Source organism: Cervus canadensis, chromosome 3, assembly GCF_019320065.1.
Source record: "Cervus canadensis isolate Bull #8, Minnesota chromosome 3, ASM1932006v1, whole genome shotgun sequence".
NCBI classification, from domain to species: Eukaryota; Metazoa; Chordata; class Mammalia; order Artiodactyla; family Cervidae; genus Cervus; species Cervus canadensis.
The window spans coordinates 22,934,205-22,948,910 of record NC_057388.1 but is presented as its reverse complement, the minus strand read 5'-3'; the positions used below and the strand labels follow the sequence as shown (position 1 = coordinate 22,948,910).

Sequence of the window (14,706 nt, the reverse complement as noted above, 5' to 3'; positions counted from 1 at the left end):
GGAAGTCCTATCATTTGCTTTTATAATTAATAATTAATATAATTAACTGGTATTTTATAAATTAATTTTAGACTGTCTTTTAGGACACTCTCTCAGGAAAATTAAAAATGAGCACCGGCTCCCAGCTCTGACTTCCCATCGGGGTTCCCCAGGTCCTGGCAGCTTGCGTTTCCTCCTGGGCCAACTCTAATGGCAGTTTCCTGATGCGGACATCCAGTCCCAGTTGTATCATAAGTCATCATTCCTTCTCTAATTAATGTTTTGCCAGCATTTCCATTCTTTCCTTTCTGTGCATTTTACGTTTCTATGCAAGCTATAATTACCAATTATAATGCTCTTGTCTTTTCTGCTCCTTGTGCTATTTTTACACAAACTCTCTCCCCACCACCCAGTTTTCTTAACGTTAGTGTGAGATTTTTCTGAACTCAAAATTTGCCAGGACTTGAATTCAACAAGAAATGTGTGTGTGTGGGGCTATCAATCTAGGCTGGCAGTAGGGTTGCCCAGGTTGTGTACTACAAAATTCTAGGGCATTCCATTCACTTGAAGTGTGTTGGGCTTGGTGGCCTCTGGCATTTCATGGTATCTGACTAGTGCAGATAATTGCACAGTTGAAAGAGTTAAATAGTCCTGTGAGGCTTTTAATTTTCAATAGCAGTGTTGTTTGCTAGTCCAACTAGTAGGGGGCTGTATAGTGATCTGGCCTTATGGGCTCCGGAGAGACTGTCACCCTCCTGGCCTCAGATCCATACCATGACTGCAGTTTCCAAAACTGCCTCAATTTGAGGGAATTAGCCTGCTTTCTGTAGCAAGCACACAGCAATTTTAGGCTCAGCTAAATGTATAAAACTCATGAGACTAGAAGCCGTATAGCTCTAGTCAAACTACATAGCTCTAGTTTTATCAACTTTGTGAGAGATTTCAGGGTAGGGGAAAAGACAGGACAGAGGTGGGCATGGCCTGAATCAGCCCTGAATGTTCATTGGAAGGATTGATGCTGAAGCTCCAATACTTTAGCCGCCTGATGTGAAAATACCCTGATGTTGGGAAGGATTGAGGGCAGGAGGAGAAGGGGGTGACAGAAGATGAGATGGTTGGATGGCATCACCGATTCAATGGATGTGAACTTGGTTAAACCCCAGGAGATGGTGACGGACAGGGAGGCCTGGTGTGCTGCGGTCCATGGGGTCACTAAGAGTTGGACATGACTTGGCAACTGAACAACAGCAACAACCACAAAGCTACAAACAGGGACTGACATCTTCTGCAGTTGCTGACAGTCATTAGCTTCCAGGTCCTAGCTAGGGGGTGCCTGGCTGCAAGCTACTTGGAAGCAGAATCTCGTGTTGTTAGCTCATTCACAATTCTTCCAGCCTGTGTGTGGTTCATTAGTCAGGAGTTCCCGTAAGTATTGTTGCTTGGGAAAAAACCTGAAGTTTTACTTTGATAAGTTTTAAAGGACACAGAGCTTAGGGGAAGGTGAGCCCAGGATTTCAGGTTTGCATTGTCTTTTCTTCAGTTACTCAGCAGATAGAAACACTTGAAACTTTCTCTTTCTGCTTTCCTTTTTCCAAACACTTTAAAAAAATTTATTTTTAATTGAAGGATAATTGCTTTACAGTGCTGTGTTGGTTTCTGCTCTACAACAATGTGAACCCGCTGTAGATGTGCGTATGTCCCCTCCCTCTTGAGCCTCCCCGCTGCCTCCCCCATCCCACACCTCTAGATTGTCACGGTGTGCCAGGCTGGGATCCTTGTGTCATGTAGCAGCTTCCTGCTAGCTCTCTGCTTTATACATGGGACTGTGTATGTGTCAGTGCTACCCTGTCATTCACCCCACCCTGTCCTTACCCCACTGTGTCCACAAGTCTCTTCTCTACATCTGCATCTCTATTCGTGCCATGCAGATAGGCTCATCTATGTCATTTTTCTAGATTCCATATATATATGCATTATACAATATTTATTTTTCTCTTCCTGACTTACTTCACTCTGTATGACAGACTCTAGGATCATCTACCTCAATACAACTGACTCAATTCTGTTCCTTTTTATAGCTGAGTAATATTCCATTGTGTATATGTACCAAACATTTTTTTTTGTACCAAACATTTACAATTTTATTTTATTTTGCTTTTATTCTTTGTTCTTTTAGTTTCTTTATGAATCAAGCATTTTTAAGGAAAAAGTCTTTATTGTAACCTTAGATTTCAAGAGGAAGCAGCTAAATATTTTCAGCTGGCGATACATAATGCTTCTCTGTTGGCTCAGTGGTAAAGAATGTTGCTTGTCAATGCAGGAGATGCCAGTTTGATCCCTGAATCAGGAAGATCCCCTGGAGAAGGAAATGGCAACCCACTCCAGTATTCTTGCCTGGGAAACTCCATGGACAGGCAAGCCTGGCAAGCTGCAGTCCGTAGGGTTGCCAGAGAGTCAGACATGCCTTAGCAACTAAAGAACAACAATAAATAGTTAATGAAAAGTTCCAAGAAAGTTATTGACTGTCTATTAAATTAATATACATTGCTCATTATCTCATAATTATCTTTAAAAATGGAATAAAAGTAATTTTCCCTGGAAAAGCAAAATGTAATATAATGGGTGAAAAAACTCACTCCTTTGTTTTATAGAAAGAACATAATAAGGTGTTTCTTTGTCTGTTTTTCAAAGAGAACATTTCCATATGAGTGAACAGAGAGGAAGGGACTGTCAGACTTTATTTTTTGGGCTCCAAAGTCACTGCAGATGGTGATTGCAGCCATGAAATTAAAAGACGCTTACTCCTTGGAAGGAAAGTTATGACCAACCTAGATAGCATATTAAAAAGCAGAGACATTACTTTGCCAACAAAGGTCCGTCTGATCAAGGCTATGGTTTTTCCAGTGGTCATGTATGGATGCGAGAGTTGGACTGGGAAGAAAGCTGGGCGCCGAAAAATTGATGCTTTTGAACTGTGGTGTTGGAGAAGACTCTTGAGAGTCCCTTGGACTGCAAAGCGATCCAGCCAGTCCATCCTAAAGGAAATCAGTCCTGGGTGTTCACTGGAAGGACTGATGTTGAAGCTGAAACTCCAATACTTTGGCCACCCCATGTGAAGGTGGAAAAGACCCTCATTGGAAAAGACCCTGATGCTGGGAGGGATTGGGGGCAGGAGGAGAAGGGGATGACAGAGAATGAGATGGCTGGATGGCATCACTGACTCGATGGGCATGAGTTTGAGTAAACTCTGGGAGTTTGTGATGGACAGGGAGGCCTGGCGTGCTGCGATTCATGGGGTTGCAAAGAGTCGGACACGACTGAGCGACTGAACTGACTGACTGACTGGTATAAAGGATTAGTATTAGTATACAAGGTGGAGCCTATTTTAAAATGCTTGTAGTTAGTAAACACACATCAGTTCAGTTCAGTTGTTCACACGTAAATTGAACAAATAATTCTTGAGTTGATGTTGCAAAGGAATACATATATTTCTTTATGCTCATTGTATATGTGCATTTGTATTTTAAATAGCTTAATTTGAAGCTATTGTGATTTTGGTTTTTATGTCCCATGAAAGATAGTACTGTATCACCTCAATACTTTGATGAAAAGAGCACAAATCACCCGAGACCTTAAATTTAAATGAAAAATAACGCTTAAAAAATAGTTACTTAAACAATTTCAAGAAAAAACACTAACACAGCTAAAAGAATTCTATATAAAATTCTTCTGGATTTACTTTTAAGAAGTAGATGCTTATTTGTTAAATTCCAATTATTACTTTGAAAGGGATTCTTCTAAAACCTTCATGTTCTTGGATAAGTAGTCCCTTGAATTTTATTAATATTGATAATTTCTTATGGATTCATTTATTTCTATCTTGCCTAGTTTCAAATTACAAATTATGAAGAAAGTTGAATGAGTTGATGTAACCATAGTCTTTATGCATTGACTCTGGCACAAATAGAAATAGCATTTTATATTTGTCAGTGAGTGTTTACTATTTCTGTGTTTATAAAGAAAGGTTCATCTTATTAAGTATTTATCACTGGAAACAATTAACTAGAAGTTAATATAAATTGATAAAAATAATTGCTATATTTTAATTGTATGTTTTTAAATTTTATTTATTTTTTATTGAAGGATAATTGCTTTACAGAGTTTTGCTGTTTTCTGTCAAACCTCAACATGAATCAGCCGTAGGCATACATGTGTCCCTCCCTTTAGAGCTTCGCCCCCGTCTCCCTCCCGACCCCAGCCCTCTGGGTTGGTACAGAGCCCCATCTGAGCCTCCTGAGCCACACAGCCAATTCCTGTTGGCTGTCTATTTTACACATGGTGATGTAAGTTTCCACGTTACAATTTCCACACATCTCACCCTCTCCTCTTGTCTCCCCATGTCCACAAGTCTGTTCTCTCTGTCTGTTTCTCCACTGCTGCCCTGTAAGTAAATTCTTAAGTACCATTTTTCTAGATTTCTGTATATATGCTTTAGAATACAATATTTATCTTTCTCTTTCTGACTTACTTCACTCTGTATAATAGGTTCTAGATTCATCCACCTCATTAGAACTGACTTAAAGGCATTCCTTTTATGGATGAGCAATATTCCATTGTGTATATATACCACAACTTCTTTATCCATTCTTCTGTCGATGGACATCTAGGTTGCTTCCATGTTCTAGCTATTGTAAATAGTGGTGCAGTGAACAGTGGGATACATGTGTATTTTTCAATTTTGGTTTCCTCAGGGTGTATGCCTAGGCGTGGGAATGCTGGGTTGTATGGTGGTTTTATTCCTAGGTTTTTAAGGAATCTCCATACCATCTTCTACAGTGGCTGTATCAATTTACATTCCCACCAACAGTGTAAGAGTGTTCCCTTTTCTCGACACCCTCTACAGCATTTATTGTTTGTAGACTTTTTGATGATGGCCATTCTGACAGGTGTGAGGTGATATCTCATTGCAGTTTTGATTTGCATTTCTCTAATAATGAGCGATGTTGAGCATCTTTTCATGTGTTTGTTAGCCATCTGTATGTCTTTTTTGGAGAAATGTCTGTTTAGGTCTTCTTCCCACTTTTTGATTGGGTTTGTTTGTTTTTCTGGTATTGCGTTGTATGAGCTGCTTGTATATTTTGGAAATTAGTCCTTTGTCAGTTGTTTTATTTGCCATTATTTTCTCCCATTCTGAGGGTTGTCTTTTCACAGGAAGGAAGAAGAAAGAAAAAAAGAAAAAGAAAAAAGAAAACTCCACAGAACTGCAGAAGCCCAATGTAGTGGCAGAGATTTATAACAACAATAAAAAGTAGCTGAATATACACATATATATATACACCCATAAGCAAAATCAAAACAGTCCAACAAAAGTAAAGTACAGTAGATTGACCTGGCAAACAAAGGATACCAAAAATTCTATCTACCAGTTAAGAACAAAACTAACTAAAGCACAAACTGGAAAACAAAACTAAAGCAAGTTTCCAATTGGGAAATAAAACAATGAAAATAAAACTAACAAATATGTTGAGAGGAAAGGAAAGAAAGAAAAGAAAGAAAGACTAGATATGCAAAGTTAAATAGAGGTAGATAAAGAATATTTATATACATTAAAGGTTAACTACAAGGCGAAAAGAACAGTAAGAAAAGCAAACAAAGGAATAAATGTAGAAAAAATAATGATAGGTTTAAAAAATTAAGAATTAAAATTAAAAAATAACAAAGAAAACTCCACAGAACTGCAAAAGCCCAACATAGAGGCAGAGATTTATAACAACAGTAAAAAAATGTGACTGAGGGGAAAAGAAAGCTCAAAAACTTAATTAGATTTCATAGTGCCAATAAAGTCGACAACAACAACAGATGGTGGGGAGGAAGGAAAGAGAAAGAAAAAAGAATCTGAAAGAATTTACAAAACAAATCAAAACATAAGAATAACAAATGTTTTTCTTGAGTCACTGCTGTCAGAGTCCTTTCGCTTGCTGGAAGTCACAGTCCACCTCACCTCCCTAGGATGCCCTTCAACTGGTACTGATCTCTAGACCTGCTGTGGGGACAGCTCAGATTCTAATATGGTCCCACTACTGTGTGTGCTTTCCTCCAATGTCCACGGCTATCAGAACTAGTGAGTTTTCTTTTGTGGGAGCTCTCAGTGTCCTTTTATATATTCCATAGACACAGAGTCTGCCTAGTTGATTGTGTTGATTTAATCTTCAGCTTGGACAGCTGGTGGGAAGGTTCAGGTCTTCTTCCTTAGCCACACTGCCCCTGGGTTTCAGTTGTGATTTTATTTTCACCTCTGCATGTGGTCGTCCACTGGGGTTTGCTCCTGATGCTGCCCTGAGGACTTGGGTTTGCCCCTGTGAGGGCCAGGTGTGGAGGTGGTGCCGCTGCTTGGGTCGCAGGGGTTCTGGCAGCACCAGGTACTCAGAGGAGTTGGCGGCTAGGGCAGCAGAAAATATGTTCTAGAAGGTTATGGCAAGCAGTATTTGCCAGTACGCTCCAGTATTCTCTCCTGGAGAACCCCCTGACAGAGAAGCCTGGCAGGCCACAGTCTATAGGTTCACAAAGAGTTGGACATGACCGAAGCGACCCTGTCTGCATAGACGCAAGATTTTCTTTTTTGCCTGTGGCAGCTCTGCCCCAGTGAGCATTGAGCAGGAAGGTGTTGCAGCGGCTTGGCTTGCGGGGACCCCGGCAGCACAAAGTCTGCAGGGACACGGGTGCCTCCGCTGCAGGAGTTAAGGCTGGCGATCAGAAGGCCTCCTTGGCCAGTCTTTCTCCACAGCCCCGCCCGTTCAGGCACTTAGAGGGCTCCCTTGCCTGGGGCCCTTCTCTGTTGTTTGGCACATCAGGCACATAGAGGGGGGCCCCCCTGGCTGGGGTCCCATTCTGTAGATCAGCACGTCAGTCACTTAAAGCAGCAGCCCGGGTGGGGTCCTACCCTGGTTCAATGCACGAGGTGTTTGATGCTCCGGCCTCTCTATTGTTCAGCTGCCAGTGCTGGTGTGTGGGGGGAGAGAGGGCATGGTGATGGCTCCACCCGCTTTGCGTGACTCAACAGTATTGCCTTGCTTTCATGACTGCCCAGCTTTCCTCCACAGGCATTTCCCACCACAGTCTCCTCCCTCACATCCTCTCGATCCACCTCTCCAAAGTCAACAGCAGCCCTCTCCCTGGGATTGCTCCACAATCCCTAAACTCCAGCTCCTGGCTGTGGCGCCTTCCAGGGGACCTGTGTCTCTGTTCAGGGTTATATAAGGCTGCAGCAAGGACTGTCTGATTCTCATTCCATTTAGGCTGCCATGGATCAGCTTCTTCACTTCCAGCCTTAAATGTTTCTCCTCTGACTCAGACAGTTGCCCCGATGTGGGGATTGGACCCCTGCTTTAGTTCCCTCACCTGCTGAGGGCATGTCCAGTCCTACTAACACTCCTGTTTTTCCCCATAGTTCCTTCATCCTACCGAGTTTTACGTGCTTCTATGTATTCTTTTCCACTGGTATTGTCCTCCTGTTTGCTCTCAGCTGATGTTCTGCTGATGCAATTCTGAGTCTGAAGGTGTATTCCTGATGTATCCGTGGAGAGAGATGTGCTCCACGTCCACCTACTCCTCTGCCATCTTGTTCTCTATGTGTTTTGAGCTTTTTTAAGATCATGTTAATCAAGGAAAAGTGAATGGTATTCTAATTGTTACCTTTTATATTATTTTGCAGGTGTATTTTCTTGATTATGAATCAGTACCATTTGGTCAGAAAATGGAAAAGGTAATGCAGATTAGAGAGTTTGCCAAGGAAGCGAAAAAAAGAAATATTTTATTATTTGGCCTTCTCATATATTTCCCACAGGTAGGTAAAAATGTTGGTAAGATTGTATGTTCTGTAGACTACAGTTTTTTTAGTGGGAACCTTATTTTGTTAAAAGCAAAGAAATATTAATGAAATTTTGGGCTGGAAAATTATTTATCTATTCATGTTCTGAAGCAGTTGGAAACTCTTGTTTCTAAGGAAAAATTAAAAATCAAAACGAGTGTTTTGATTGGGGGGAAAAGATGAAAATTGGCAAATATCTCATACAGAGTAGCCCATATAGAATTGCTAGATATGGAAACAAAAAAAATAGAATCCCCAGTTATTTGAGTTTCATATAAATATTAATTTTGAGTACATCCCAGTTTTGGAGTTTGAAATTTGAATTTCATATTTAACTGGACTTTTGTGTTTAACTGGCAACCCTAAGGTCATGACTCTTAGCCGTTTGTATAATTTATTTATTTCTTTGATGCTGTGCTAAAGATGTTGGTAATCAAGATTTTAATCACTTGAAAGTGGTGGCTGGCATACAGATTGCATGAGGGCATGGTATTTTGCTAAAGAAAAACTCTTATTGTCACTGTCTTTTAATAGACAGTTACTTAAGCTGAAGGCAAAATGAATCAATGTTAGAGATTCTTTGTGCAGAGAAATGCTATTTAAATCAAATTGTTTCGAGAATCTGTTAGAGATAATGGATTTGCCCTTTGTCGTGCATAGACACCTTTTATGGAACTAGCAGAATGCTTTATGGTGTGTTAGAGGTGTACCACACAGAACTCAGGGAAGTTAAAATAGTCGACAGCTTTTTTCTATTTTTTTAATGGTCTGGAATAAAAGTGATTGGGTACTGACTGTCCAGGGAATGAGAGGTATTTAAAGTTATATGGTTGATGACTAACATGTATTGTTTATGAAATATTTAAGGTGCCTTTTTTAGCCTGAAGGTAACATTTCTTTTGAAACAAATGGACTTTAGTTAAGTGTAGGGGTCATCTTTTAGCCAATCTCTTGTTTTTCTTTAACTTTGAAGTGGTTTTCCTCTGTTTTCAACCTAGACAGGCATGACCTTCAGTTGGTCACAAGGACATGGCAAAGTTTAGTTCACTTAGAATTGTGGAATTGTACAATGTTTGTCCTGTAGGGTTCCTGAAGTCAGCACAACCAAGGCCTGAAGAGCTACATGTACTTGCACAAGGTTAGAAAACTGGCAGAGTAAGAAGAACTCGGGTCTGTGTCTTCCTGCAGGAATGTTTCCTCTTCAATGTATTGTCTTTGGTTATACTCTGGATTGGCATGGTGGGAAAAATAAGTCGGTTCTTTCTCTTGTGCCATGCGAGGGTGTCATGGAGGCTCATGACTAATGCTGTGCTTTGCAGATATAAAATAGAGATGACTCAGAAACCGTATAAGCAGGGCATGGTGGAGCACACAGTTCTGGAACTCTCTGTCCTATGACTTGGACTAAGCACAAAGGGTCTGTAGCCGGCATTCCAGGGGAGGGCCTGGTTGCCAGATGAAATAGAACATTAAATTTCAGACAAAAATTATATTTTAGCATAAGTATGTCCCAAATATTACATGGGACATATTTGCACAAAATTTTTTGTTGTTATTCTGAATTTCAAGTATAATTGGACATCTTCTGTTTTTATGTCCTAAACCTGGTGACACTTGTAGAGTGTTTACATAAAAATTACTCATTTTCCCACATGTGACATGTCTATACTTTTATGAACTAGAATCCAGTGAGTATCTATGTGACTCTGTACCTGCTTGGAAAAATGGCCTTGTTGAAAAGGAGGAGCCTTTGCAGCCCTCTGCTTAGTATCTGACTGCTCTTTCAAGCAAACTTGGATCTCCTAAGCCAGCTGTCTGCTAAGTTACCAAAAGTAACTTAGAAAAAGATGGTCCTGCAGTGGCTCCAAGATCTATCTCTCGTTACTTTAGTATGCAAAGATAGCTTACTTTAGCATTGCTTGTCTCTTCTTGACAGTATAATAATGAAACGTAAAAATGTTTACAAGGTAGGATTTACTTTTATCCTTAAATACAGAAATGTGAATTGACTCTTACTTCCCCAACACATTGTCTAGTGCATAATTCCACCTTAAGGAGCATTTCCAAAAGCTCCTGGGATATTTGTTGGATATGCCATTTGAAAAAGAGCTGTACTTAAAAAAACTGGGGAAGTGGCAGTGAATAGAGTTGAATAGACTCCTTTAATTAGGGCTTTATCATTTCATACTAATTTATCATTTCATAACTCCAAACTAGCAAAAAGGGCTATACCATTTACCATTTTCTCCTGTAACACTCAACCGTAGATAAATCATGGGACTAATGTTCCCTAAAAGAGACTTTGAGAAACACTGCTCACAAATACACCATAAGAAACCACTACTCCTGCACAGTCTCTTTATGTTTCTGTACTAATTTTCCCATTTAATTGAAGCGGAACTTCTAACATCGGATGCCTACTTGACACTGTAAAGACCAAGGATATGAAGATGTACAAGGCGGAGTTTTTGTTCACTGTTCAGAGAAGAGTGTTGGTTTCTGCTTTCCATGGTGCTGTGAGACACAACTTTTTATAGTACTCATACACTGGACTTTGTTCCCCAAATCTGATTCTGTGCAAGCCATTGGGTGTTTTGTAGGTAGTTATCATGTATACTTTTAAGTCTCTGAGCAGTTTAAACCTTTCTAGATTTCTTACACTTGTTTTTATAACATTAGCATCAAGTGCTTCTTCTTTGGGTAGGTTTTGGTCTATTAATAAGCCCCTACTTGGAAGACAGAATATTGAACTGACTTTCTGTATCTGTGTTATATACATTTTCTTTCTGGCTTAAAGAAGACCTCGTTTTGTGTGTGATGCTTCTGGTAATGTAGATGGTCTTGATTTTGGGCCAAACCTTCACAGTGTTGATGTACAAGGTGTTTATATTTAAATAGAATTACATAGGTGTTTTTTTTTTTTTTTTCTTTTTAAACACAAGATGTTCTTAAACCTCTGTATTTGTACAGAGTTCTTTTACACACATGTATAGGGCTTTTTGTTGTTCAGTCGCTCAGTCGTTGTATGACTCTCTGCAACCCCATGGACTGCAGCATGCCAGGCTTCCCTGTCCTTTACCATCTCGTGAAGCTTGCTCAAGCTCATGTGCATTGGTGCCATCTAACCATCTTGTCCTCTGTTATCCCCTTCTCCTCTTGTCTTCAACCTTTTCCAACATCAGAGTCTTTTCCAATGAGTTGGCTCTTTGCATCAGGTGGCCAGAGTATTGGAGCTTCAGCTTTAGCATTAGTCCTTCCAGTGAATATTCCAATGAATATCCAGGGTTGGTTTCCTCTAGGATTGACTGGTTTGATCTCCTTGCAGTTCAAGAGACTCCCAAGAGTCTTCTCCAACACCACAGTTCAAAAGCATCAATTCTTCAGCACTCAGCCTTCTTTATGGTCCAACTCTCACATCCATACATGACTACTGGAAAAATCATAGCTTTGACTATGTGGACCTTTCTCAGTAAAGTAATGTCTCTGCTTTAAAATGCTGTCTAAGTTGTCAAAGCTTTTCTTCCAAGGAGCAAGTGTCTTTTAATTTCATGGCCGCAGTCACCATCTGCAGTGATTTTTGGAACCCAAAAAATAAAAAGTCTGTCACTGTTTCCATTGTTTCCCCATCTATTTGCCATGAATTGATGGGACCGGATGCCATGATCTTTGTTTTTTGAATGTTGAGTTTTAAGCCAGGTTTTTCACTCTCCTCTTTCACTCTCATCAAGAGGCTCTTCAGTTCCTCCTCACTTTCTCCCATAAGGGTGGTGTCATCTGTGTATCTGAGGTTATTGATATTTTCCCCAGCAACCTTGATTCCAGCTTGTGCTTCATCCAGTCCAGTATTTCGCATGATGTACTCTACATATAAGTTAAATAAGCAGGGTGACAATATACAGCCTTGATGAACTCCTTTCCCGACTTGGAACCAGTCTGTTGTTCCATGTCTGGTTCTAACTGTTGCTTCCTGACTTGCATACAGATTTCTCAGGAAGCAGGTAAGGTTTAGCTGGTAGTAGACTAGAATGACGGAGAAGGCAATGGCACCCCACTCCAGTGTTCTTGCCTGGAGAATCCCAGGTACCGGGGAGCCTGGTGGGCTGCCGTCAATGGGGTTGCACAGAGTCGGACACGACTGAAGCGCCTTAGCAGCAGCAGCAGCAGTCTAGAATGTTGATTACGTTTGCTGAGTGAAGAATGGCCATTTGAAAAGGTTTCTCAGGTAACTGAAATCAGGTCTCCTTATTCATTAAAGACTACTGTTATAAACACTCAAAAACTTTCAGTATAATAGAGCAATTATATTGTTAAATATTCTTAGTTGTAAACAAAAAAGAATGTTTCATTGATTGTTTACAAGACAGGTTTCATAAAGGTATTTTGTAGTTTTACAGAATTTCTCAAGTGTCACAGAACTAAAATTGGACACTGTGTATCCAGGAACAGGGCAGTTGACAGACATGCTCAGCCGCACTGTGGGACTGTGCTGAGAAAAGTGCCTTCCATTGCTATGGGTACATGACGTGCTAATGAGCCGTGGGTAGAAATGCTACTGTAGCTGATCCAGGAAATGAAAGGGTTTCCCAGATACAGTCGCCTTGTTTCCAGTGCCACTTCCACATTCTAAGTCTCTTCATGTGTATAACAGTACCTATTGCATTCAGATACTATAGAATCTGGGGAAATGTAGTTTGGTTTTTTACTCTGCAGTCGCTATTGCATAGAAATGAAAGCTTGATTATGGTTAGGGCAGGCATTGCTTGAGCCACTTTGCAATATCAGCTCCATCTATGTCATATGGAGTCTTGTCTTAGATTGAAATGAAATCAAACAGAGCACCATTAACGAGTTGTCTTTACATTCAAGAGCTTGGTATTTGTCTCTAGGAAGGCTTTCCATATGGTGTCTACTGCGGTTATACATTTTTAAGTACTATTTTGCATATGAACTTTTATGATAAGAATTTGGCAAAGTCTATAAAATTATTATCTGTAGAAGTTTTGTATTAAATCTTTGCATTTTACATGCTCAGGACTTTAGAGATGACACAGGTTCATGGTTAAAGTGCTTCCAAAAGCTATTGTAATTGGTTATTTCTTAAATTGAACTAGTATCTTCCCCTTTAACTGAAAAACTAGGTGTATGACCTTAAACAAAGGATATAAGCTTTCTAGTGGAGGAGGGTCTGGCAACTCACTCCAGTATTCTAGCCTGGAGAATCCCGTGGACAGAGGATTGGGACCCTAGTGCATGCGGTTGCAGAGGGTTGGACACAACTGAAGTGACTTAGCACACACACGCGTAAGCTTCCTAGGCTTTGGATTCTCCATTTCTAAAATGCAGACGTCAGAACTTCTGCAGTAAAGCCTTTGTTGGATGAGAAAGTGGACACATGAGAGGCGTGCGGACTGTGTCAGGTTATGTGTTGACAGTCTCTCAGTCTGACCCAGAGCAATGCGGGAACTGAGTCTGGCTTTTCTGTCCTCTCCCTAGGGACTGTAAGCCTCACTATATTATTTCCCTTATTTTACTGAGAATTACTCGTTATTGTTCGTATGTTTTATTCTAGTTTAGAGTGGGAACTGTTCTCTCTCTCTTTTTTTTTTTTTGGTCAAATACCTCAGTGAGGTAGATGACAAAGGTGATATCTTAGTCTGTTCTGCTGCTATTGCAGATACAATAGATTGGGGGCTGGAAGTCTGAGATCAAGGCACCGGCGTGTTTGAGTTCTCAGGAGGATTCCCTTCCTGGCAGCTGAGCGGTATTTTCTTGTTGGGTGCTCACATGGCAGGGACAGGGTGAGGCCTCTAAAAGCTCTGTTCCATTGGCAAGGACTTCACTCTAATGAGTTAATCCAACATCTCACTTCCTAAAGCATCATATAGGAGTTAGGTTCAACATATGAATCTGGGGGAGGGGCACAAAGATTCAGTCCATAACGGAAGGAATTAACATCCATCAGAGAAAGGTTAAGGAAATGTAAAATTTGTTAGCAAGAAAGGGAGTGTGTGCTGTGTTAGTCTATTTATTATCTTCTGTCTCCTTTCTTCTCCTTTGAACTGGCATTGCACTGGATTTGATACAGTGGGAAATGGGACTTTGGAAAGCATTAATTTGACTTAGTATTTTCATAAGATGCGGCTATTGGAAAGGACTGTGTCAGACAGAGCTATAGAAAACAAGTCTTGGAGAGGTTGGGGGTAAACCAGGAGAGCCGCTCTATCTTCTGGGCTTCGCTCGTGGCTCAGATGGTAGACAATCTGCCAGCAATGCAGGAGACAGAGGTTTGATCCCTGGGTCGGGAAGATCCCTGGAGAGGGTAATGGCAACTCACTGCAGTATTCTTGCCTGGAGAGTTCCATGGGCAGAGCTACGATCCATGGGTTTGCAAAGAGTTGGACATGGCTGAGTGATTGATACTTTTCACGTTCATTGTATCTTCCCTCTGCTCCTGAATACCACTGTTTCTTCCCTTCCAACAACTGCAACAATAGCTTCTCTTAGAAGAAGAACAACAGCTCTGAGAGGGACATAAAAGGGGAAGAAAGTTACCGAAGCAGGTCTGTAATTTTTTGTTTTTTAAAGAAAAATTATTTGGAAAAGACTTACGAGGAGCTTTTTATAAACCTCCAAAATAGGATGTGAAATGGTGAAATGAAGTTGTTTGGCAAAATGGTAAATTAGATAAAGATGTGTAAACTGATCTTGTGTCCAAGGCATAAGCCAGATCTCTCTACTTGATGAGTTAAGAAATCCTGTTCTTTCTCTGTTGTCTGGGTTTTGAAGGTTTTGTGTCTATTGTAAAGGACATCCAGAAAACATTCTTGACAGTGAATCACTTTGTAATAACTTTAAGGAAA

General features: G+C 40.5%; 1 protein-coding gene across 2 annotated transcripts in view; it reads left to right on the top strand.

The window, feature by feature from the left end:
• The window catches only part of CRPPA (CDP-L-ribitol pyrophosphorylase A), a 397,343-nt gene that overhangs the window by 218,414 nt on the left and 164,223 nt on the right, over window positions 1-14,706 (top strand). For both annotated transcript variants that reach the window (XM_043462762.1, XM_043462761.1), the window contains exon 9: window positions 7,691-7,822. In XM_043462762.1, coding sequence (XP_043318697.1) covers window positions 7,691-7,822 — 132 coding nt within the window. The remainder of the gene's footprint in view (window positions 1-7,690; window positions 7,823-14,706) is intronic.